The sequence below is a fragment of the Rhinoderma darwinii genome, chromosome 7 (genome assembly GCF_050947455.1).
Source record: "Rhinoderma darwinii isolate aRhiDar2 chromosome 7, aRhiDar2.hap1, whole genome shotgun sequence".
Classification (NCBI taxonomy): Eukaryota; Metazoa; Chordata; class Amphibia; order Anura; family Rhinodermatidae; genus Rhinoderma; species Rhinoderma darwinii.
In genome coordinates this window covers 28,030,352-28,057,640 of record NC_134693.1, presented here as the reverse complement: position 1 = coordinate 28,057,640, position 27,289 = coordinate 28,030,352, and the positions used below count along the sequence as shown (strand labels likewise).

The window sequence follows — 27,289 nt, the reverse complement described above, 5'->3', positions numbered from 1 at the left end:
AAAAAATATTTTCTCAGATTAATAAAAAGAAGGGGGGGTTACTAAGATGGTTCTGGCATGGCAGGTGCTCAAGATGCTGTGTTCCAGGTGTGGGTTTAACAATCTACTTTGCCTTGACCAGCAAATTTGTGCCCCTGGTAAGGGAAAGTCTAGCTTTGCCACTGTAAAACTTGAGCAAATCCAAAAGTAGAAGTTTAGAGAATAGAAGAAGTTTAGTAAGCGGCTGCTCATGCATTGTCCTGATATAGTGGTGTAGGATCACCGCGATCTTTTTTCTGGTATACTGGAATAGACTATGACATGAGTATTTCTGGCTAAAACCATCTATTTGGAAAATTCAAAAATGTTGGCTTTACGTAAAGAAAATAAAAATACTTCAGTCAAGTTTTCCTGTGAATGTCTTTATTTTTTAATTTCAGTACAGATGTAGTTTGCAGTGCAGTATACAACTATATACATATGACAATAAGGTGAGTTTTTAGCTTGCCAGCAAGGGAGACATTGTAGAAATTGACTATTTACATATCCTGCCTGCTTCTGGGGAGGGGGGACCGGAGCACTCAGTCACAACCACTCTCTAGATTTAGGTAGCTCAAGAAATGACAAAAACACAACAAACATCATTGTGCATTAAATAAACATGAAAAACTTGGAATGGGGTTAAATACAATCATGTTGTTATATATAAAAGAACAACAAATAATGAAGGCTCCTGCAGCTGTAGGGTTTGCTTGGATTATCTGAACCCACTTGTCATAAATAGAACACAAGTCACAAGTAACAAAAAGATCAATCAATTTCCCAGCATGCTCAGGGAGAAATTCAAAGGACTAGCCTTAAAGGGTTGTATAAGATTAGAAAAACGTGGATGCCATCTTTCAAAAACAGCGCCACTCTTGTCCATAGGAAGACAAGATGGGATTTGCATGAATTTACCTAGAGGGCCTGGCTTTTTAGGGGGAGCGAGTATCAGAATCAAGCTATATATTTGTATGGTCTAGCCCTGAGTCTGTGTCTGGGGAAATGTAAAGAAAACACAACTGTTAATGCAGAAAAATTCTGGACAAAGTTTTAGCTTATTATTATTATTATTATTATTATTATTATTCCCTTCAAGCTATTGCTTCTGCTTACAGGACCTGAGGTCTTATCTTCATCTCTATAAATGGAATGGAGAATTCATGACCTTTCCAAGGCTCCCAGTTAACTCCCTGGAAAACAGAAAAAAAAGATTCAGAAAACGTACGCATGTGTAAAAGCAAGTTAACTGGAAAGTAATAGGTTACTTAAAGGAACCCTAAACCTAAGGTCTGAGGCATTTAGGTTCCTATTACACGGCGTGGGCCGTTAAAACAAGCGCCGATCAGCGATACAGCTCTTTGATCGGCGCTCTTTTGCTCCTTTCACGAGGAGCTATGATCAGTAATGTATGGGGACGAGCGCTCGTTACAATGATCGCTCGTCCCCACACATTTCTTTCATGTCAGAAGCACCTCTCCCTGTTTACATAGGTAGATATGCTGCAGACAGGGATAATATTTTGGCTGCAGAAACGATACGATCAGCCAATGAATGAGCGTTTGCTTGTTCATCGACTGATCGTTGCCCTGTTTACGCATGATCAGGAATGAAGGTTCTGTGAACGCTTGTTTGCCCGATAATTGACCCGTGTAAAAGGGCCATTAGAATTGCTATGTAGTTGAATGCGGGTACGTAGGCTCAGAGATCTATAGGAGGCACAGAGATAATGGGACATCTTAGTAGTTGGAACAAGTTAAAACCATGTGTTTATTTAATCATAGTATAGTTCATAAGCTGTGAAAATTACATAAAATCTATCCTATATCTATTCTTCTCATCCCCATCATCTCTCTTTCTCACACCTTGCCTTATTAGCCGGGGTGTTTCAATATGGAATACACAGGTAGCAGTCACACCCAGGGCTTAGTATCTGAGGGGGCACAGGCGCACCCTGCCACATAAGAAGACACTAGTATCATAAACGGCTAGGTGGAGGGCCCGGTTACAGATTTTGCATTGTATTGAGACCCTGGAGTTTAAGTTAAGCCAAGGTTTGGTAGCTCGGTCAGATTTCGCTATATGAACTGTAAAGAGTTGCTGATGACTGTCATTTTTTCTTTTCTGAATTCACTGTTGTCCTGGGCTTATAATCTGTCAATAGTGGATTATTCAGAATATTTTTAACGTGTGTAACAGTTTATACAGGAACAGAATGTATAAAGTATTATAGTTATTACGTTACAATAATTGTGCCTTAGGTTGGTTGGTGCCAGCTGCAGTACCTTCTACTGACAACCCCCCCCCCCCCCCCCCATTATGGTGTACTATATTCTGCACAAATAATACAATCTTGCATTGTATAAATATCCATACTATTCAGTGTCGAACTATCATTGCCCGATCATTAAACTAGGGAGTGTGCAGCTGCCTTTCCATAAATTCAGATACCAAGGGTTGGCTGCAATCTCAGGTTCCCAGAACATCAGGACCAGTGGCGCCGATGTGCCCGGCACAAATGCATACTAGGTGTATGCCCTGTCAGCATGTCTGTGCAGGAGCATCTTTTTTTAAAACTTTATTACCAACATGACAACATCACCTAGAGACAGGGAAGCATGCTAGACATAAAAACAAGTGCATACATTGACCGTTAAAGACGACGTTCAGTGGTAACACAACTTTCCATCCTTGCACCCCATCTGACTGTTTACCACACTCTACACTTCTTTTACGTATTCTGTACTTACTATTTGAACTGCTGCCTTGTCTGTGTTTTTAAAAAAGCCTCCATCTTAATTCTTAGATTTGCCCAGCTTTCTCTTCCTCTCTGCTTTGCTATCAATCCCATAATGCTTCAGCACAGCATCACATGACTCGCTAAAGACCAAGCCACTTCTGCATGCTGGGGGACACTGTGATTATCATTCTCTCTATATTCTCCTATATAAGCTGAGAAACCATAAGTATAGAGACAGGGAGGCTGCACTATATTCTTCTACATTATACCTGTGTGATAGGAACCTAAGTATCAGTGGTGGCTGATGATAGAATTTTCAGCCCCCCCCCCCTGTGTAAAACTAGAGTGGTACAGGAACTGCTGAAGCCTGTGATGGGTGACACATAGATCTCCATTGACTCAAGTAGAGAAAAATTGTCACCGAGCTGGATTCACACTGCTGCTAAGCAACCATCCCAGTCTAATATATAGGGATAGAAGCCGCAAGAAAAATAACCGGTGAGAGACTGACACATGGAATACCATAATGGTACACATGGAAAAGTATAGTTTTGGCCGGGCTGTGCCTTTAAGTAGTTGTTGCAATGATCACAATAATAAGTATTATTCCAACACCTGCACGTGTTCCCCCTCTATTGATCACAAAGACTAAAGTGCTTCTAGAGAAGGAGAGCACTGCACAGATTCACACTGCTCATGGGAAAGAGGACTGAACTAGTCTAAGGCCCCCCACCTTCTATAGGAGACGCAGGGGGTCTCCTTGCGTATAATATAGAACGCAGGCACAGGTCAGTAAAGCCGACACAATTTTACATAAATGCAGTATTTGTGTGAATACTTCAGCTTTTAGTGAATACAATATTCTATTATCTCATTTCTCTAAAGAAATTTTCGAGCAGGCAGAGATGTGGCACAAAGTGGAAAGCTTTTGAATTCATGTCTTTAAACTAAAGTATATTATGTTAATGGCTTTGGCAGAGAGCCAGAAATAGCAGTAAAATTATGTAAATGTCTAATTTCCTATCAGTCGTTTTCTGCAGAAGCCTGAAATCAGCAGAACGGTCATTGTCTCCAATGGAGATCAGACCCTACACCAACTGTTTTTTCAGTAGAAGGCAGCAGAAGTGACAGCAAATCTATTCTGAGACATTTTCTAGAGTAATATACCATAACAAGGAGCCTTAATGGCTATGTACACCTTCGAAATCTTTTCCTTTTTTTTATATAAAAATGTGTATCAGTGTGTTTGGTGCAACATTCAAAATAATTTTTATTAAAAACTATTTTTACTTTTTGAGATACAGCTTCTTTGTATCCTGTATACAGAGCAGCTGTATCTAGTGCTGAAATCTGTGTCCATCATGTCAGCACACTGACGGGTTCAGTGTCAGCGGGTACTGGATGTCTCTGACATGCAGGATCGAGCTGTTACCGATAACATCGAAGTTCATAACTTAGATGTCAACGATAGCAGGTGGAGTATGCTTGACAAAGGCTGCATTCAGCAGCTGATACGTTGCACTACTTCATTGCACATATGGGAGAATGAATCCACCTATTTGATATTTTCAACTTGGAGTGCTGCCTCTTTCTCTTGTTCTTGTCTGTCGGCTTAGCATATCATCACGTACACATCCACTGCAGACTGCCATAACGTCATTAGGGCCTTTCCAGTGGCGGTTATAAAATTATTAGGGCTTGTAATAAGGAACTTATATGGTGCTCCAATAAACTATCTGAGCTCAGGCACCGGCCACTTTTGGTAAATGTTATAATTTTTATAACATTAAGTTAACTTCAATTTCCACCCAAACATTAGTCATTGATGTAATTATCATTTAGCTATAAACTAGATCATAGAAATAAGAGAACAGAAAAAAATGGCTCCATTAAATTTCCATGAGCCTGAATAGAAGTTCAATCGAGTCTAGCAACACTTACTAGCTACCTCTTAGGACAAGTTCTGAACACAACAAAATGGTCTATAATACATTAGTTTCTACATTTTAGTCAAATAATGGCGAAAGTTACCATATTTTTCGGACTATAAGACACACTTTTTGTCAAAAAAAAAACTGAGCTGTAATCTTGTTGTGCGTCTTATAGTCCGAATGCAAGCAGCTGCCAGTGTATGAAGAAGCAGGACACTGAGCTCTGTGATTCAAAAGTCCCTGCAGTGCAGTGTTATAGAAGCAGCATGTCCTGTGCTGTGTGTAAAAAAATCTGTTATCTGCTCACTGAACAGTCACATGCTACACACGAAATTATGTAAAATCTGACAGGTCAGTGAGCAAATAGCAGACATTTGTACACACAGAACAGGAATCTGTGCAGGTACTGATCTGGAAGGACCTTCTAGCCATACCCCCTCCTCCTATGCATCAACTCTAAAGCAATGACCTGAGCAGATTCATCCCTCATTAACCCCTGCCTCTCCACTCCTCTGATGTCTGGTGAGTTCAGGAGAGGGTGAAGGCACAATAGCTGCCAAGACATTGTATCCCTGTGACTGGCATTGTATTGGGGCACTGTGGCTGGCATTGTGGTGGGGTACTGGACCTGTACCATATCGCCTGAATAAGAATATTATTCATAGGAAATGTACAGTAAAAAAAAACAACAACTCTTTCTCCTCTTTTAAGCTTCATATTATGTGTGCGTCTTATGTTTCAGTGCGTCCAATAGTCTGAAAAATACAGTATGCGTTTTTATTATTTTTTTCATACCTGACTGTGATTGTTATCACCATACTGCCCATTAGGATTGGCGAGGTGGCAGTTCCTGTACCAGAAGGCGCCACGATGTGATAGAGCACAATTAGTGAGTGCCAGATCATTATCCTTATCCGATGTACTGAATTTCAATCCGTTGTGATATTTAAGAGCATCGCCTAAAAAAAGAGAATCATAAATAACATAATAGCAAAATTGTCAGATATGTCAGATTACCCATAAATGATCAGGAAATTCCCACAAATGAGATTATGATTGAGTATTTTCTGCAAGACGTTCAAGAAATCAACGAGTTCTGGTGCCTTCTTGTAATAGCAGCAGCACAGTACTACGAAAATCTAGAATCTTTAGGAAGGTTATTTAGAAGTGACAGTATTACCTGCTGTGCCAGAGTAGTTGTCAACTATCAGTTTGTATCTTTCCTTAGAAGTACCAACAGTGAAGGTGCGATAAACAGCATATGCAGACTCATCTCCAACCCGGAGGTCCACACGCAACTCATACTTCACTGGAGTAGATGTAAGTTTATGAATCCATTCCAAACCTGCACCGATATAAATAAAAATAGTTTATATTTCTGAAAAACAGATACCTGTACATCAAATTCTACCCGTTGTACGCAGAGATAATAGTTTTATTACCATAGTCACAGATTAAGGGTACAGATTATTATTATAAATTATATAGGCCCAATTATCTGTGCATCAACATTTACATACACATTGTCAGGGGCGTAATTATAGGGGGTGCAGAGGTAGCAGTAACCCCAGGACCTTGATACCTGAGGGGGCCCGAAAGACCCCTCTGTCACATAAGAAGACACTAGGATTATAATGGTACATGGTAAGTGAGCGGCCCTGTTAGAGATTTTGCAATGGGGCCCAGGAGCTTCAAGTTACACCTCTGCACATTGTAATATTCCCTTGGTTTTACTTACCAAGCCAGAATTCATCACTGGGGTCTCCAAATCCCTCTATGTATGTCCTCCAGCGCTGGAAAAAGTCAAGCTTGCCACTAGTCCTTCTCTGGAAAACCTACAAGGTGAACAACAATAATGAGAAAATTGTAGATAAGCCCTAAGTATAAAACTTGACCATATAATACATCTTAGGGCACTTACAGTCCATCCACCTCCATCTGTATCCTGGTCACAATACACTCTGATTCCTGGTGTGTTCTCCCCTCCAGGGTATATAGTATATACACCACTTACTCTGTTGCCAGTAAGTCGGATTTGGCTACAGTCCACAGGGAATTTAATTATGAGTGCCACTGGTAGGGAAATAATGAGAAAGGCACCATTAAGATGATCATGTTATTTCAATAAAAGATCGTAACTATTTTATCTGTAGAATTTTTTATTTCAATGGGCAAGATAAAAAAACGTTACATTACATACAATTTTAAATATGCAACCATATACAGTATACATGAATACCACCCTAGTATGGCCTACAAACTCCTATGTACAATAAATATAGTTTCAGCGGAATAGCTCTCTTGGTCACCTAGTGGTAAAAATCTGTATTGCATATGTTAGAAAGCTACATTTCTTGGCTGGGGTGAAATTCAAGCAATAGTGATGATGAGTGTAACTTTACAGAGTGTTCAGTTTATAACCTACATCCATTTCATTTCTTACCAGTGAGGAACATGGTGGTGGCTTGTCGGCTCTTCCGTTCTCCTTTGTAAGCCCTCAAAAACACATTGTACTGGGCTCCTTTCTTCAGACCCTTAAGCTCATAACTCTTGCTTGCAGCATCTAATTCAATCTCCTGTAATTGACAGATAAACCAGTCTTTTTCTGCACTATTTCACGCATTTTTCTGTCTTTGAATACTTTTCTACAACCGCTATAGAATCAACATGATAATGCTAGATCCCAAGATAGGCAGATAGGCGGGGAATTTTAATAGATGCTCTGGAAGCCCAGATGACTACAGACTACAGGACATCGTAAAATAGCTTTCATATTCTGTTTTGAAATTCCCAGCATGCTTACACTGGCTACATACTGGATCTTTAGAGGTGCTGAAGATAAAGATTCCTATAATAATATTACCTCTAAGGTGGAGCATTACATTAAATAGTCAGATCTTTTCATTTAACTTATATATATTTTCGAAAGTTTGTTTGAAGCAGGATTTTTCATTGGTTTAAAATGGATCACGTCATCGAGGCCACCATACTAACAGGATGTGCCAAGGGGGAAGTTGTCTTTATTCCTAGATAATATTGATGGTTATGGATTCTTTCTATCATCTCCAACCTCTAATAACACACACTTCTTATGTACCATCTATTATTATTATAAGCGGGGCACACATTGCGGTTATCGCATACACCACTACACACATTTACTTTCCCTGGAGCTGCATCGTTCCTCTGTTATTGGACTTGAGGCGTCCGGCGCCCGTCGTACTGTGCATGCGCAGGGAGCTGCACCGTGTTTCTCCTGGTGTCGCCGCGGCGCATGCGCACTGGGTACGAGAGGTGTGGTGCTTGGTCCTGCCCCCGGTTGTTGCATTGGGCATGAGTGGAAGGCCGCGATGTGCACGGGTGGGGGGTGTTCTCGTGCTGCACTGGGCATGCACGGAGTCAAGCATCATGCAACATCTATACCGTAAGTCAACATCCCGACCAACGCCGGGTATAAAAGCTAGTATTATATATGTTTGCTTCAATCTTTTATGACGTGTTTTTGCCCAATATAAGAAGACTATAAATAAATTATTGTAAACTATAGTACATAAATAAACTATATTACTATTTGTGCAAATCTCTAATGTTGTATTAGGTCCAACATACTGTGCTGATTGATTACTTAATATATCTTTATAGGTCTTGGAGCTCACTCAGTTTGTCTTATACAGAGATCCACATCCCTATAGACAGACATATAGTAAAATAATTAAATTCTAGATGCCTGAAGTCACCACTAGAGGGAGCTTAGGAGCCTATTGCATACTGTTCACTGTCTAAGGCTTCATTCACATCTGCATCGGGGCTCCGTTCATGGGTTTCGTTGGAGCTTTCCGTCACGGGAACCCATGAACGGAAACCATAGGTTTTCCGTTTGTATCACCATTGATTTCAATGGTGACGGATCCATTGCAAAATGGGTTCAGTTGTTTTGACGGTATCAATAGCATAGTCGACCACCGTAGTCATAGTGGTTTCCATTTGTTTCAGTTTGATTTCCGTTCATGGGTTCCCCTAACGGAAAGTTCCGACAAAACCCATGAACGGAGCCCCAAAGCAGATGTGAACGAAGCCTTAATGGTACAGTATGTAGTAAGCTCCTTAGCTCCCTCTTGTGCTGGCTGAAGGAACCCATCATTTTATTATTCCAATCTGTATCTATGCAGGGGATTTGGAGCTCTATATCATAAAAATGGAGTTCCAACCGCTACAAATACTGTATATGTTAAGAGATTCATCAGTACAACATTTTGTACCTGTTTAAATAAAAAAAATAATTGCTGAAGGGTGGACATTAACTTTAAAATGCTTGACTATGTACAGAACTAGTTACATATAGCAAATTTTTTTTCCTTCTCTGGCTGCTTAAAGAGGCTCTGTCACCAGATTTTGCAACCCCTATCTGCTATTGCAGCAGATAGGCGCTGCACTGTAGATTACAGTAACGTTTTTATTTTTTAAAAACGAGCATTTTTGGCCGTTATGGCCATCTTTGTATTTATGCAAATGAGGCTTGCAAAAGTACAACTGGGCGTGTTTAAAAGTAAAAGTACAACTGGGCGTGTATTATGTGCGTACATCTGGGCGTTTTTACTTCTTTTACTAGCTGGGCGTTCTGACGAGAAGTATCATCCACTTCTCTTCAGAACGCCCAGCTTCTGGCAGATCACGCTGTGACGTCACTTCCCCAGGTCCTGCATCTTGTCAGACGAGCGACGACACATCGGCACCAGAGGCTACAGTTGATTCTGCAGCAGCATCAGCGTTTGCAGGTAAGTAGCTACATCGACTTACCTGCAAACGCCGATGCTGCTGCAGAATCAACTGTAGCCTCTGGTGCCGATGTGTCCTCGCTCGTCCGACACGATGCAGGACCTGTGAGTGACGACACAGCGTGATCTCTCGAGAACACGCTGTGTCTGCACTGCCAGAAGCTGGGCGTTCTGAAGAGAAGTGGATGATACTTCTCGTCAGAACGCCCAGCTAGTAAAAGTAGTAAACACGCCCCGATGTACGCACATAATACACGCCCACTTGGACTTTTACTTTTAAACACGCCCAGTTGTACTTTTGCAAGCCTCATTTGCATAAATACAAAAATGGTCATAACTTGGCCAAAAATGCTCGTTTTTTAAAAATAAAAACGTTACTGTAATCTACATTGCAGCGCCGATCTGCTGCAATAGCAGATAGGGGTTGCAAAATCTGGTGACAGAGCCTCTTTAAGTGGGAGGGTAGGGGGGCTGTAGTTATTTTTTATATATTATGTTTGTCATGTATTTTGTTATATTTTATAATATTATATATCTGTTTTCCAAATTTAAATGGAAAAATAAAAGAAATATATATATATTTTTTAAAAATAGCAATTTTAGACCTGAAACGCTTCACAATGGGATCAATTAAAGGCTGCTCCACCTGCTTGTAATTTACAGATATGCAAACATCTAGATACAATAACAGAGGCCACAAAAAACATCTTAAATACTATTAAATCTCAATGATATCTATCAGTGTAGAAATACACCCACTTCCGACACCATTAAGTAGATATTAAAGCCTTACTAAACAAACCCGGCTCGTATTCCTCCATCTGGCATTGCAGTAATTACTTTTACTGCAGTATTTTAGTTGCACTGTAGCATGTTTTGCTCAGTCATATATTTTATGTTACTATTCATAAACCAGGCTTTAGATCTGAAAATTAAACCCTCGGGAGTTAAGTAAAGCTCAAAATTATTTGTTTATGTCCAAGGGCTTTTGTGTTTTGTTCCTACAAGCTCTGAATTGTGCTATAATTTAGTTGCTTGTTCCAATGGTGGCTTTTGCATTAGGCCAATAATTTCAAGCTACAACGCTGCTCCAATGAATGAATTTTATTAAGTTTTGAGCTTTTAATTTGCTATCCTATGAATGAATTTTGCTTCTCCCATACGGGCATTTAGAACTTGCACTTTATTAGGAATAGGGTTTGCATAGTCTATGCACTGACTGAGTGGTTAGAATTGCTGCCCTGTAATATAGGGGCCTCAGGCTCAATTCTTGTAACAATCAGTAATATTATAGTTTTCATTCACAATATGAATGTCTGACCAATTTTAAGCCGGGTTCCACCGTAGCGTAAACGCTGTAGAATTTCCGCAATAGAATTCTGTGCGGAAATTCTGCAGCATTTAAAGTACCAACAAAGTTAATGAGATTTAGAAAATCTCAGACCCACACTGCGGGGAAAAAAACGCATTGGAAACGTTCATAAATTGACCTGCGGTGCAGAACTGAAATTTTCAGCATGTCAATTTATGCTGCGTTTTCGTGGCTTTCCTGTTGCGGGTTTTCCCCCATTGAATTCAGAGGGGATGCAAAACCAACAACAGATAGCCAAGCGTTGCGACTTTTGCGGCAAAATCTGAGCCATTCCGACGCAAAAATCTCAACTCAGAAGAAAAAAAATGTCATACTTATCCAGAACTCCCTCCTTCTTCCCCCAGTCTGGCCTCCTGGGATGATGTTTCATCCCATGTGACCACTGCAGCCAATCACAGGCTGCAGCGGTCACATGGACTGCAGTTTCAGGGAGGGTGGACCGGACGGCAAAGGACGGCGTCACCAGGACAACGGCCGGGTGAGTATGAACTTTTTTTTTTTTTCTACGCTGATTTCTGCAGCAGAAATTCCAGCCGAAAAACCGCACCACAATGTGGTTCCAGGTAGGGTATGCTGCGTAGTTTTTATGGGCACGGCCTTAAAGTGCTTGAAAGTTGATGGCTTCTTTGAATCAATATGTCGTTAATCACCCAATAAATCCATTACCTGACGGTCACCATCTTCATCCTCATAACTAAGTATGTATCCATCTATCTGAGCTACAGGTGGAATCCAAGTCAAGGTGGCTTCTGTCTGTGTGATTTCAGAGGCCTCCAGATTTTTTGGTGCATCAATGTCTAGATGAGAGTGCACAAAATAATTTAGTATAAGAAAAGCCATTATGAGATAAAGTAAAGTTCCAACTTAACACTTTAAACCATATATTAGGGAATTGCATTATTACATGCTTTCCTATTCTCCGGGAATGTCTGGGAGACTCCCCGAAAAAGAGCAGCCATTTCTCCTTCTCGCTGGTAGCATTCCGGTTGTCCGCTCTATGGTCTCTTTACTGCCAAGTCTATATTATAGTCTGGTCAGTCAGAGGAGAGAGACCAAGAGGTGGTTTTTGGTGAGTGAGTTCTGAGACCTATGGTCTGTGCTAAAGGGTGCTAGGATCTGTGTGCTATGGTCTTATAGGTGCTGGGGTGTAAAGGGTGCAGTTCATGTGCACTAGTCATAATTTAAGGAAAGTTGGGAGCATTTTGGTGGCATCAGCTCTATATGAAAAACCGGGCATACATGTGCTAATATTGGCAGGAATATGATGCAGATAATACATAGCTTCAATGGGCTGAAAGGTGTAGGTTCACTTGAAATGTATTTTGGGTGTTTGTTGCTATATCCCTAACTCAGTCAACTGTCAAGCTGTGAAAAACGAATGCAAAAAAACATAGTGAGTCAGCACCTCCTAACAAAGTGCAATACATGGTGCTAATACCTCTTAGGAACATGCCCAATCTCACCTGTCATGGCTGTAACAGAGGCTCGCTTACTCCTCTTGTTTCCTTTTTCTGCCCAGATGTGGAATATGTACTCCATACCAGGGGTGAGGTCTGTCAAGAAAGTGCTGGTCTTCTCCTTGCCCACGGCCATCTCATCACTTTCTCCATCAAGTGATGCGTATGTTAATATATAGCGATCTATTTGAGATCGGGCAGCCTCCCAGGACAAGCTGGCTGTGTCTTCACCCACGTCTGTGGTCACCAGGTTTTTAGGACCATCAATTCCTAAAGATATTTGTCGATTGTTAGTTTCTTCAGTCACGTATATTACATTATACTTTTTCACTATAAAATACCTGTGGCTCTTAATAAAGTGCACATGATTTTCTAAGTCTTTCAACTATATTCGCCACAAATGATCCACTAGTAATAAGAAAATTTTTAAGTATAACTAAAAACATATCCGTGCAGCAATAAAACAAACGTCTTAAATGCGCCACTTTTTGAGGACTGTTTTAGGGGACTGCATAACAGTAATTACATGCTCTATGGTTATTATTGATATCGCTGACTTTACAAGCAATAATAATAATAACTCCGCAGAGAGCAGGAAATCTCAAATACCCCAACATTTACCTATGGAAGACATTAGTAAAATACACGCACCAACTATGAGACTCTGTTCCCAATACATTCAGTACCCATCAACGTATCACAACAGCGTGTATGTACAGTGCATTGACTGACTACAGGTAAATGGCACCTAATGGCAGCTAATGTAGGGCAATGGTAGGGAATTAGAAATTCCCCACAGTCCCAAGTCACCCAAAGTTTGGTAACTTTGTAAATACATTGTATTACTGATACTGAACTAGCCCTGAGTTACGCCTGTATTAAAGGCCAGTGTTGCATTCACAGTTTTGATGGTTGTCATTGGAAACAGTCAACATGTTTACAGCTTAGCTCCTAAAACAAGACCCAGAATGCCAATCTCCACACCACGCTCTGAGCAGACATTAACCCAAAGGAATGCTGGGAGATTTATATTCTACAGCCCGCAGAATTGTGAATGCAGCTCTGGACTAAAAAAACATATTCCATTTTAGGTTTTTATTGCAATGTCCTGTTCAGTTTTCCTGATAATTATATGGACAGATGGTCATTTTTATCACCTCAAAATACAGGATTTGTTGGACATTAGATGAACTTTTATCCACCCCTCATTGTTTTCTATACTTTCTATTGCTTATATTACATTATCCATAGCAAACGCTGCATCTAAATCTGCATTACTACAGTGAAGGACCGACTTTGCTGTTGTGTTTACATTGTATTAAAGGGAATTTATCATCAGAAAATTACATATATTTAAATCAGGTTTTTATTATGAACATGATTGAAAAATATTGGTGCTGTTTTTTTGTTTTTTTTACTATCCACATAAAATTATTAAATATTAAAATTTTTACACTAGCTACTAGAACTATGACAATAGTTTGACGCTTCTTTTATAATTTTTTGCCTATAATGAGCGCCTAACGAGAATATTGGCTCTCGATTAGTTCCATATACATGCAATCATTGCTACTAAATGTGCCTGAACAATCGTAAGTGTGATCGTCCGGGCACATACAGTTTTATTATTGTCAGAAGCACATCCCGGTTTACACGGGAGGTTGCCGACAACCGATGATTTTAATGCCCACATAAAAGATCCGATTAGCAGACAAGCGAGCGTTTGCCTGTTGGCAGCTGATCGCTCTGGGCATGTTGCAAGTGCCAATGATCGGGAACGGGTGGTTGAAAGTGTGCTCGTTCACCCAATTATCGGCCCATGTAAAAGGGTCTTAAAGCTATAACTTTACAGAGATCTCATGGTAGTTCAACCATACACAGATGCATTATGGGTTATTAAACATCAATAAATAGTTGGCAGCTTGGTTAATACTGTACCCTTTACTATACCCACAGATAAGGCTCTGTAAACATCTCCCTTGCAACTTTCTGTTCTCTGGGGTAGTGGCTGTTCCCTATCACTTCCTGAAGACTGTAAAAATGCCCATACACATTAGATAAAAGCTGTCCAATCCTGATGATTTAGGCGGGAATAGACGACAATTTCATATGTATGGGGGTCTACCGACTCTCTGCCAACTGGAGGTGAAAAAAGGATCGGTTACATCAAGGGCATTACATCAAGGGCTCGTGTGTTGTGTAAGAACAATATATGGGTCCTTAGGTATGCTCAGCTTATACATTGTTATGTATAACAATACACCAGTATTAGTGAAATATGAAATTCACTAACATGGGAGGTAAGCCATTGCCAGAGGGATTTGGTGCTGGCTTATTCCCCTCTCCCCCTTGAAATATACATGCACGTTTTGCTGAGCATGCATGTTTATGGAGATTCAGAAGAATTAGGTCTCGGACGATTAAGCTATTGTCCGACAAAAATCGAAAGCATATGGGGACCTTAATAATCTATTACATCTTTCTGTCAATTAACTTCCATTCATTTCAACTGCCATAAAGCACATGCACCCTGCTGTACAGTCTGTACAGACAGTACAGGAAGAGAGTATATTTCTCCAATATGGCCGCCCCAGGGAAGGTAAGGGAGTTTTCTAGAGAGAAGAAACTCACGGCCTATCCTCAGGATAGGCCATAAATATCTGATTGGTGGAAGTCCGACTCTCGGCACCGCCACCGATCAGCTGTTGATTGCTATCGCTTTACAGAGAGTGCAGGAGCGGGGGAAGGAATGAGCGCAGCTCAGAGCAGAATTACCATTCTCAATGTTCCTTTTATCTATTCCTCTCCCATGTGGACCCAGAAAATGGAAGTAAATTTGCTTCCTCTTCTGTCTTTTAATATCCTTTGTTTGAAAAATAATACAATAAGAAGTTGTCACAAAGAAGACAGATCCCTTTTAAGCAATTTTCATTCTTTATCATAAAACAGCTCACACTGGCATTACGCACGCCTCTACAGCTTCCTGCCTATTTTCATTTACTTGTTTTATTATGCACCAGTTTTCTTAATTAAATTAATCATAGCAAGTATATTTACACGGCTGCCTGGAGTATATAAAAGAAAATAATTAGGATTGTTTAGTACCATGGAGAAGTCTCACTGTACTGAGAATAAACTATTGCTTCACAGACGCTTTAAAAGATACATAATTCAAGGATTTATGGCTTGAGGTTGATGCCAGAGATGGGAAAACACAAATAATGAAATTGTACAAGACTGCAAAATAAGCGATATTTATCTGAGTGATGTACAAGGCAGCCTGCTGATTATATATACGCTACGATACCCATGAGTACTTGTGTGCCCTGAGATAGATATTGCAAATAAGGCATTTCATGTGGTGCTTGCTGGGTAAATAGTACTGTTTAATAAAGAATCACAGAGAAGCCGGAAATCACAGCTCTCAACAGATACCACCTAAATTTGCATGAAGGAAGATAAAACGAAATATATGTCCGTGTAGCGGCTACACAATAATTTGTACATGAAGGGATGTAAATACCATATTTAATGTCTTACGGTACGCTCATGCAATATTCATTGGTGACACTTGCTCAGAGAGTGTGTGACAGGTCGTAATATAAATATCCATCCAGTGCATATACTGATTAGACTGGCGAATGCATTCACGAACGACTGTCAATGACAGGAACGATTGCTCGTGTGATGAAGTGGTTGCTTGATCAATTGATTGAATGAACGTTTGTGTCATTTAATGATGTGCAAATAAATCATTGATGAAGTCAGCAAATGATTGTAGGAATAAAGAAATGATTTCATAATTACCAGACATGGTCGTGTCCAATAGAACTGATCAAGATAATCAGAGTCTACTTCACTCCATGTCTCTGCATGTATAGTATTAAGAGACATGCTGGAGTAATAACTAACTATACCTAAAACTATACTTGGTGGGTCTCCATGGCACCATAGTTGTCACAGCCACTGGGAGGTCCTCAATGGTTATGCAAGAAGATGCATTGTGGTCAGATAGCTGGGGCATATCTCAGCCAATAGGCAATCGCAATGCTGTTGAATGATGTTTATGGGGCACTTTATACAGAATCGGAAAATAATATGGCCGTGTAAAAAAACTTTTTTGGTGCCGTACTTTACTGTTACTGTTTTGCTTTACACTAAAAGGGTAACTAAATATTCAACAAAAATCTGACATGTCATAGTGACATGTCAGAAGTTTTGATTGGTGGGGGTCCGAGCACTGAGACCCCCATCGATCGCTAAACCAAAGCGGCAGAAGCGCTCGCGTGAGCGCTAAGCCGCTTCGTATCTGTTTGGCTTTTTCCGGTAGTAGCGGTGTACGGGCTCAATAGAAAGTCTATGAGCCCGTACACCGCTTCATCGGCTTTCCGGAAAAAGCAGAACAGAAACTAAGCAACTTAGCGATCACACGAGTGCCTCTGCTGCTTCGTTTTAGCGATTGGTGGGGGTCTCAGTGCTCGGACCCCCACCAATCAAAACTTCTGACATGTCACTATGACATGTCAGAAGTTTGTTGAACATTTAGTTACCTTTTTAGTTTAAAGCAAAACAGCAACAGTAAAGTATGGTACCAAAAAAGGTTTTTTTACACGGCCATATTCTTTTCCAATTCTGTATGAAAAAGGTTCTGTGCGAACCTGCTATACTTAAAAGGGTATGGATGTTGGTTGTGGGCATCTGCACCCTCTTAACTGCCCAGATTTTAGGATGAAACCAATGAAAAACACTTATAGAGTTTACACCTCAGCTCATTGACACAGTCAGAAGCCAATATATGAGTCCACTGGTAGGATGGACCATGAGGTCTAGGACTCCTTCAGCAATATAATGTGCACTTAAACTTTCAGGGTGGGGACTGAGATGCATTTTTTCTAACAGTATAGTGTTCCTCTGGTGACAGATATCTTTCCACAAGGCCCATTTAACACTTTCTCCTATACTAAATCCGTGCACTAGACACCACAGATTTACGACCATACCTGTTATTCCTACTACAGATGAAGCTTTTCCTTCCCGTCCTCCTTTTACAGACTGGACACTGATATCATACGTCGTGCTGGGCTGTAGACCTGAGAAATTAAATGCAAATAAACACATTTAATACTTTTTTTTAAATAATTTCTGTCCCTAGAATTTAATGTATAATATCTTGCTGAGCAATACTGCGGCGAATCACAGGAACATCGGTTCCTTGGAAACAAACTGAATTTGTGACGGTGTTGACGTAGTAAAAATACCATTGGTCCATATAATTACTCAAACCACGGTCTAAAATTAAGCATGCAAATTATTATAATATAATCTTTCTCGATGATCCAGTAACATTACGATAAATGAACTATGAGAAGTGTTTCTTGCAGCGGAAAGGACAGGCAATCATTGGTTCAAGGGGGGAACATCTTCCAGTTCATAAGAGTTATAGAGTATAAGGGACCTTAAAAGTAAATTTTCGGAAGATCTATGCCTAATACATGTGTTTCCATTTCATTTCTTTGCTAATGATTGAACTAATTAAGGCTGGGTTCACACGTGGCGGAATTTCACTTAAATTCCGCTGCGGACACTGCGCAGCGTTAATCCGCAGCGGAGCCGTTTGTCCATTGACTTACACTTTAATTTAGCAGTGTTCGTTTAGACGAGGCGTAAAATTCCGCTGCGGAGCATAGGCTGCGGAGCGGAATTTGGTGTCCGCAGCATGCTCTGTCTGTTGCGGAGCAGTGGCGGACTCATGGCGGAATTTCTCCATTGACTTCAATGGAGAGTCAAAATTCCGCAATGAAGTCCGCAGATCTTATGTGTGCTGCGGAGCGTATTGGTTTTACTACCATGACATTTCTTCATTCTGGCTGGACCTATGTATTTCTAGGTCTACAGCCAGACTGAGGAAGTCAATGGGGCTCCCGTAATGACGGGAGCGTTGCTAGGAGACGTCTGTAAATAGTCACTGTCCAGGGTGCTGAAAGAGTTAAGCGATCGGCAGTAACTGTTTCTGCACCCGGGACAGTGACTACCGATCTCAATATACATGTATCTGTAAAAAAATATATAAGTTCATACTTACCGAGAACTCCCTGCGTCTGTCTCCAGTCCGGCCTCCCAGGATGACGTTTCAGTCTAAGTGACGGCTGCAGCCAATCACAGGCCAAGCACAGGCTGCAGCGGTCACATGGACTGGCGCGTCATCCAGGGAGGTCGGGCTGGATGCCGAAAGAGGGACGCGTCACCAAGACAACGGCCGGTAAGTATGAAAATCGTTTACTTTCACTAGGGAAAGTGCTGTCCCTTCTCTCTATCCTGCACTGATAGGGAGAAGGGAAGCACTTTTCCCGCAGTCCGCAGCAGCTAGTCCGCATCAATGTACTGCACATTTTGTGCAGATCCGCAGCAGAATCTGCAACGCAGATTCTGTGCGGCATTGATGCGGACAGTTGCGGAGGAAATCCGCCACGTGTGGGCATGCCCTAATAGTCAACGTTTCTACTAAATGCTGCTTCTGGCCCCTGAAATGGAGGGTTGAAGGAGCTTATACTCTGGTTTGTAGTAGTGGTTCATGATGCTTTACAGGAGAATGTTTATGGAAATGTCCCCATAAATAAAAAGCAACTTATATAAATGATATCTTTAAAATTATCTCTCTCTTTCTCCAGCTTTAGTTTATTTTTCCTTTTGAAAAATTGAGGTCAGGTTACTGCGGAATACTACAACTAATTTCTATCGTGCTGAGGAAATTTATTTTATGAGTCTCATACTTTACGAGAACAAATCCTTGATGAATAACCTCATTTATACTTATCTAAGTGGAATTTCTTCTTTTCCGGGCACTTTCAGATGTAGCTGACAGTGGTTGTATTTATCTATAGTTGTATGTACTCTTTCTCTCGTCTCATCAGATTGGATAAAGGCTACATTTTACAATTGTATATTCTAACTCAAAAAAATACGCATGAAAGACTCAGATAATGGAAGATATTTTCTTATCCAGTTCCAAAAAATAGAGGCAAGATTCTTAAAAAAATGTATAAAAGTTTTTCGTATTTAATTTATTACTTAAATAAAAAAAGGTTTCTTTGATGATTAAAAACATCTGTATACATAGGTGTCTCCTTATTCCCTATTAGACACATATTGGGGTACCTTACTGCAGTGATGTACATAGAATAGAGAGGGCTCCATAGCTAAAATCTTAATAGGGTCCCTCTTTGGGGCCCCCTTCCCATTCATAATAGGAAAAAAAGGCAGCATAACCTTATGACTAGTTATTCCCTTTAATCTTATAACATTGCAATGCCAATGGGGAGGTCGAGCCTTGCTTAAAGGGATTTTCCATGTTTAGAAAACGTGGCTGCTTTCTTCCAGAAACAGCGGCAAACCTGTCCACAGGTTGTTTCTGGAATTGCAGCTCATTCAAATTAATGTGGCTGTACTGCAATGCCACATATAGCCTGTGTATAAGTGTGGCACTGTTTTTGGAAGAAAGCATGCATGTTTTTCTAATCCTGGACAACCACATTAAGTTCACATCGCCCATTGGGGGCCAGGACCCCAAAGCAGCAGTCTAGTGTGCCTCTATGTTATATATGCCCTTGTACTAGTGCAAAAAAACAGTCCCTAAAACATTGTGCTTGCAAATGTTAAGCAGCTGCAGTTCTGTTCCCTTTCTGATCCCTATGATGGGAAAGGGCGGTGGCGCAATTGTTGTTGCAGTTGTGCTGTGAAACGGTAAGGTCGGGTTCGCACATGCAGGTTTGATGCCGTTTTTGGCTAGGGTTTTTGAGCCAAACACAGGAGTGGACACTAAATAAAGTAGATGTATCAGTCTTTCCTTTATGTCTTCCCTTCCTTTTGGATCCACTTCTAGCTTTGGCTAAAAAAAACTGAGCCAAAAACTGCACCAAAACTGCCTGTGTGATCCTGGTCTAAAGCTGCTGCACTAACACAGTTGTGCTCCCCCTTCTGGCAGGATCTATAATTAAGAACTATTAGTTTATAATACAATGGGGAAAGTTTAATAATACTAGAGCATCATGCAAGCAGTGCACTAGTATCTCTATCCCAATGCAGTGTTCACAAGATTCACCAACAGGGGGCACAACTTTGTTTTCAAATTAGGTATCTATCCTTTTGTTGATGGGATACTTGGTTATCTGTACAATACTTAATAATTTATTTATTATAAATGACATTTTTTATGTCTTCCAGCAGGGTAAATGCATCGGCTATCGGCTGTTACAACTGTATTACGTGCCTCTTATCTCCATTGTTACCCTGGGGGCCAACATTACATTAGCAGCTTTGACATGATGTTCAGCACAGCCTGTGAACATATGGGTAAATGAAACTGCTACCGACAGCCGTATCTATGTGAAACTTTATCTGTGTCAGAACATCCAGTTACTCAACATGTCACATGTTAAGAGCTGTAGATATCATATTCAGATTAAAAGAGACGACGCACAAGAGCTGACATATAACAAGGAATGAATATAAACTGCAAATAATCTGAATTTGTCTGGAGGTGGATAAACTTAGAGTACCTTACATAGCACCAACATGATGCTGTTCAATGCACTTACATTAGTGGGGACATCATGGTCTAATTTCATATTTAATCTCAAGTATTCACAGACTTTAGACCATTTTATAAAATAAAGGAACACTCCAGGAAGAACTAGTAGACTGTGTTATGCATAGTGCAGGACCTGAGGGGGCGGTGCTTGACACAGTGTATTAGCTTTCCATGGCGTGTTCCTTTAAGTCACTTAGCCTATGATTTTGGAGTGCATTCCTTTTCAGTAAGAACCTAAGGTGGTATGGCAGTGGTGTTAACCACTGACCCATTATGTCATCCATTATATTAAAATGTTATAGTATATGTCTTTGCCAGTTTTTAGTGGAAATATGGTAAAAAAACAATCAATATTTGCCCTGGAGCAGCCTAATAGTAGTCCTTCTGTCTCTGGATCGGATAGATAAGGATAGATGATGTTAATTTATTGTACAGATAAAACAACAATGTGTTTTTCGAGGTCGCACCGGCCTCTTCATTAGGTAAGGTACAAGTGATGCATAGGTCAGGACATATATAACATGCTTCATATATGGGGCCTGAATTAGGAATAATCCAGACTGCCGAGTTAGGTTTAAAGGGCACAATCAGATCGGCCGACATTACAATAGATATATCGCTTACATGAAACAATTGACTCATCGCTAAAAGTTGTAAAGTTTTAAGAGTTTAAAGAAATTATTAACTAATCATGTCTGTTGGGAATGAGAATGTGCATGTTGATAAAAGTAATAAAAATAAAACATAAAATATAAATTAAATATAATATAAAAATAGATAAACAAAGAGCCCAATATTTTGGTCTCTTTGTTTTTCTGTTTTTCTATTATATTTTATTTATATTTTATATTTTTAATTTTTTTACTTTTATTACTAATATGCCATTATAATAATGATCACATAACTATGCTAAAATTAGATCTTGTTTAAAAAAAAAAAAAACCTGACTATATGCCCCGTTCTTTTAGCAGGAACGATCGTCAATCCTATGGACCGATCAACATGCACATTGTCATTTTATCTTCAGTACATGTTTGCTGTGTTCCCAACAGACATGATTAGTTAATAATTCCTGTAAACTATTAAAACTTTACAACTGTTAGCGATGAGTCAATTTTTTCATGTAAGGCTTCGTTCACATCTGCGCTAGGGTCCCGTTCCAACGTCCCGTCTGAGCTTTGCGTCGTAACGGGACTCTGACTGACACAAACGGAAACCAAAGGTTTTTGTTTCCATCACCAGTGATTTCAATGGTGACGGATCCGGTGCCAATGGTTTCCATTTGTCTCCGTTGTGCAAGGGTTCCGTCGTTTTGACGGAATCAATAGCGTAGTCGACTTTGTGCGCTGTGTCTCTGTTTCTTTTGCATCCCTACTTTGCCAGTTTTTAGGTAGCATGAGTAGGAATAAAGGCATTCACAGCTCCATGTCAATTTAGCTGTCTATATAGACAGGTTATGAACAATGACTTCTATGTAATATTTTATACTTATAAGTGCAAAATGCATATTCACATTAGGTCAGTAAACAGCAGCAGCTACACGTTAGGACTGTATTTCAATATGCTGTATAGAGATAGTTTACTGATCAGTTATATGAAATCTACAAATTTAGCAGAGCTAAGTTAGACAATGGCTTACAGCTGAGCACAGTTTGTGCACAGTTCACCATGATGTGAGGATGTGGTATCTGTGGATTTTCTATAGGACTACAGTTATCATAAATCATGATGCATAGTACATAGAGAGTCCCATTATAGGACTGTTGACATGCTCGGCAAATAATTACATGTTTTTTACAGATTACAGAAAGGCCAAAGGACAGGACAAGAGTATAAGTAGAGCCTCGTCTGCTTACCTCTAATGATGTATCTGGTCTTGGGGTCATTGCTTTGGGACACTTGAACCTCTGTCTCTGCTCCTCCAGGCTGGGCAGCATACTTCAACTTAAAGTAGTCCACTCTAATATCAGGATTCTCCCATTCCACCTCCAAAGAATCCTCAGTCTCTTCAGTCACCCAGAGAGTTCCTAAAGCAGCACCATCTGAAAATGCAAAAGACAAATTACTTCCTTTAGTGTATGAAATGCCATTTTATGAAGACAATGTAGCGATAGACAGATAGATAGATAGATAGATAGATAGATAGATAGATAGATAGATAGATAGATAGATAGATAGATAGATAGATAGATAGATAGATAGATAGATAGATAGATAGACATGTATTACTTATCATCTTTATTCATTATAGTTTTTCAATTTGTCCATAAAAATGTTAGCTGTTCGTGTTTTTTGGATTAATTATCCAGAAAAAAAGGAAATATCAGGTTGTATTGTACCATATTTAAAAAAACAAACAAACACCAATTATTAGGCTATGTTCACACAGAGTTTTTTGACTAGTTTTTTGACGCGGAAACCGCGCCGCAAAACTTGTCAAAAACGGCCCTAAAATGCCTCCCATTGATTTCAATGGGAGGCAGGGGCGGTTTTCTCCCGTGAGCGAGAAAGAAGGGACATGCCCTACCTTCGGGCGTTTACTCCTCTGACCTCCCATTGACATCAATGGGAGGCAGAGAAAGCGTATTTCGCGGCGTTTTATGCCTGCGGAGCTCAATGGCCGCAGGCGAAAAACGCAGGAAAAATCGGCGTGCAGGGAGAGGAAAATCTGCCTCAAACTTCCAAATGGAATTTTGAGGCAGAAATTCCGCCTGCAAAAAAACTCTGTGTGAACATAGCCTTAGATTGGAAATGTCCGTATATTTAGACCTTCATTAGTTCTGGTGGTGACCACACAGTGCATTGCTAGCTGGAGAAGGATGCTTGTCCTAGTTTTTCTTTTCACATGTTCTGATTCATTATAAAAAAATTCTACCAGAAAAAGTTTGTATCTTACAAGTCATCGATGTCACTCCTACATAAGTTTATCTGACCCTCCTCACCAGTTTGGCCTTGAAGCGTGGCTGGATCGCTGGTGACCCCATTCTTCACTTGGTACATCAGTATTTTGTACAGTGTGCTGGCGCTCAGACCACCAATCTGGTAAAAGTCTTGGTTTGCAGAAACTTTAATTTGCCGTTTCTGGCTTTCATCTCCATAAGGATAATAACTAATATAATAATAATCCACTTCCACCAGCAGGTCCCAGGCAATGTTCAGAGAGTCTTCTGTTGTGCTGATGAGACGTAAGTTCTGCAAAGCCATCACTGTCATAGAACAAAAGCATGTAAATTACTTATAATACCCATTGATACTAAAACAGCTGATGACTTACTGCGTCTTTGTACTTCCAATGTCTCCTTTTATCCGACAAGATAATGTTTACACTGTTCAAGATGAAAACCAAAAAACATCTCATATATTAAGACCCTATTGTTTAACTCCAAGGAATAGGCGTCAATTATCACTTTCATATACATTACAACTATAGCTGTAGCAGCTGTTACGGGCCCATTCAGGGGCAGAAACGTCGTTCCGTTCTATGGGGAAGAAGTTGGTTGATTTCTGCTGCGAGCACAACTATATGTGTTCTCTTCTGTGCAGAACACCTGATATATGACATTACATCCATCACTTGGTTGGCGCTGAGGTAAAAATGTTTATTAGAATCAAGAAGTATTTTTTTATTATCTGTCTGCAAGTAATTTTGCCTGTTTATTTGGGGGGGTGTTTACATTTTTATAATTAAGATTATTCAATTTTAAGGGTGTATTCACACTTGCAGGATTTGGTCAGGTTTTTTTATGGTGTTTTTAAGACCAGGAATATTTAGCACTAATCAATTGTGCAATGTTTGTATATATTTTACTTATAAATCGTACTATTATGATAAAAAAAACCTCATATTTCTAAGCAGTACTGAGTTGTTTCTTTTATTTTTTTTCTAGAAGATATTGAGATGTTTGATCTCTGGTTTGTATGACGTCCACATGTCCTAGAAGGGAATAAAATAGAGGTCATCTTCATGAGACAACCCGTTTAACAGACCTCATTAAAAAAAAAAAAAAACAACAAATAAAAAGGCACCTCAAACAGTATCTTACCTTCTGAGCAGGATTCACCAAAGAATCCCTCCTCACAGAAGCACTGACCGCCATCACAACGCCCGTTATCACCACAATTCACGATACAATCCTCCTCTCTGCAGGTTGCTCCTGTGAATCCCACGTTACACTGGCAGGCACCATTGACACACTTGCCATTTTCACCACAGTCCAAAAGGCACTCCTTCTCACTGCAGTCAGGGCCTGTGAAACCACTTGCACATTGGCAAATGCCATTGACACATACACCATTATTAGCGCAGCTGTTGGGGCAGCTCTTTTGAGAACAGTCTGGTCCTTCCCAGCCTTCATCACACACACATGTACCAGTTTCAGCTTCATATCTGCCATTGTAACCGCAAAGACTGGCCATCTCTGAAAAATAGGGGAAACAAAGCTGGTTAGGTAAGAAACGTTGCAAAAAAAAATCTCATTATCTTTCTCTCGCTTCATATCATCTTTGTAGCTACATATCTATCTCTCTGGGGAGAGGGGGGTACTGGTTCACCTTGCAGAGATCCAGCTGATGTAGAGCAATGCTCACTGGGAAAAAGTATTCAAATTAGCTCTCCTCCAGAAGGAAGAAAACTGTTTCTCTAGTGCCACCTATAGGTAGCTTCCCTATGAGTGAGTGACACACATGCACAATGCTTCTCAGTTATTAACGATCTAAACGTTTTTATGGTTCTAAAAGAATATGGGTGGACTGGGAAATGTGAAAGGTAGATAAAACATTTCTTCTATTTTACCTTAAATAAATTTATCTTTTTTGTTTCATTTGGATAAGGTTCAATTTAGAGTTAAAGGGTTTTCTTTCAGAGAGAAAAAATTGATGGCCTATGCTCAGTATAGGCCATCAAAATCTGATCGGTAGGAGTCCGACTCCCAGCACCCCCACCGATCACCTGTTTTGAAGGGGCCATGGCGCTCGCAAGAGCACTGCTTCCCCTTCATCGCTAACGCTGCTCAATGCTGTCAAACGCCGACACACTTGTAGCGGCGGTTCACAGTATTACAGGCTTCTCCAATGAAGGCTGTACTACTGGGAACCGTCATTATAAGTGTGTATTTGACAGTATTGTGCAGTAAAGGGAATGAAGAGGAAGCAGCGTTTGCACAAGTGCAGCAGACCCTTTAAAACAGCTGGGGAAGGAGTGCCGAGAGTCGGAACCCCACTTATCAGATATTAATGGCCTATCCTGAGAATAGGAAATCCAACTTCTCTCTCCATAAAAAAAAAAACCCTGTAAGGTTTAGAGCTGCACAAATTGTGTCTCTCCTGCCTTTACATTTGTATACTGTAAATTATAAGTGAACATGAATATAATTGTGTACCTTGTTAGAAAGCTTTGTACTAATGGAAGGCAGGAGAGACACAGATCATGTCTTTCCTGCACCTCCCTCATCAGACTTTGATAATGAGTATCCAGTTTGATGACCAATGAAACACTGTGTTTTGTTTCTTGGGTGAAAAACAACTATACACCATCCCTTCTTGTAAAGTCTTTGGACAATATGACATCAATGTAAGGCAGTGAACCTACCATATTCCACCTGTATTATTTCAGCAGTTTGGCAGTAAACATGTGTCTGGTTGCTGTGTGAAAGGCCACTATATTTTTTCTTTGCACTATTTTCCATAATTCATCTTGTTGCTGACATTTAAAACAATATTGCTTTAAATGTCAATATTTAAAAACTTGTTTTATAGCTAGGGAACCCGAAGCTTGAAAATAAGTTAAACAAATTGCATAGCAAGTTGTGTGTTTACCTACATGTCAATCCATATCCAAATACATGAAGTCAAACACAAAGCATTCAGATTTCATAATGAAAATCAAAACGAAAGCTTGTGTTTTTCTACATCAGTTTCGGCAGAGATAAGTGGTATTTATTCATAAGCAGGAGAATTCTATGCAGATATTTCTACACGCCGTAGGTGAGTAAATATTATACAGATTATATCACTATTTATGATAATACAGTCTTTCATTCACGTTTAGACCTCATTTACACCACCCTAGAGGTGCATGGTGTCTTACAGTACCTCTGTATTTACATGATTTCATACCAAGATATTTTTTTGTCGGATTCCATGTAAAAAAAATAATTGTGGCATGCTCTATTTGCTATCAATTGCAGAGATATTCTACCCTAGAAGCAATTTTAGAATCGAAATATGTTAAAAATTTCTCCCCATAAACATGGATATAAAAGATAACATTCTGTATATCGCCAGCCACCACTAGAGGGTGCATGTGAGCATACTGCATAATGTTATCCATTTCACTTAGTAATAAGATGAGTAAGCTCCTTCGCTCCCTCTAGTGGTGGTTGCAGACAGTCAGCATGTTATTTTTTTAACT

The 27,289-nt window shown here is 40.0% G+C and overlaps 1 protein-coding gene across 1 annotated transcript in view; it reads right to left on the bottom strand.

The window, feature by feature from the left end:
- Positions 1–394: 394 nt before the first annotated feature.
- TNN (tenascin N) overlaps positions 395–27,289 on the bottom strand; it is a 48,885-nt gene continuing 21,990 nt past the window's right edge. The window contains exons 4-15 of the mRNA XM_075832153.1: positions 24,924–25,298; positions 23,823–24,086; positions 22,737–22,922; positions 17,294–17,383; positions 12,300–12,563; positions 11,503–11,633; positions 7,133–7,265; positions 6,611–6,762; positions 6,428–6,524; positions 5,870–6,034; positions 5,485–5,648; positions 395–1,211 (exon numbers count right to left, since the gene is read on the bottom strand). Coding sequence (XP_075688268.1) covers positions 1,131–1,211; positions 5,485–5,648; positions 5,870–6,034; positions 6,428–6,524; positions 6,611–6,762; positions 7,133–7,265; positions 11,503–11,633; positions 12,300–12,563; positions 17,294–17,383; positions 22,737–22,922; positions 23,823–24,086; positions 24,924–25,298 — 2,102 coding nt within the window. The 3' untranslated portion in view covers positions 395–1,130. The remainder of the gene's footprint in view (positions 1,212–5,484; positions 5,649–5,869; positions 6,035–6,427; positions 6,525–6,610; positions 6,763–7,132; positions 7,266–11,502; positions 11,634–12,299; positions 12,564–17,293; positions 17,384–22,736; positions 22,923–23,822; positions 24,087–24,923; positions 25,299–27,289) is intronic.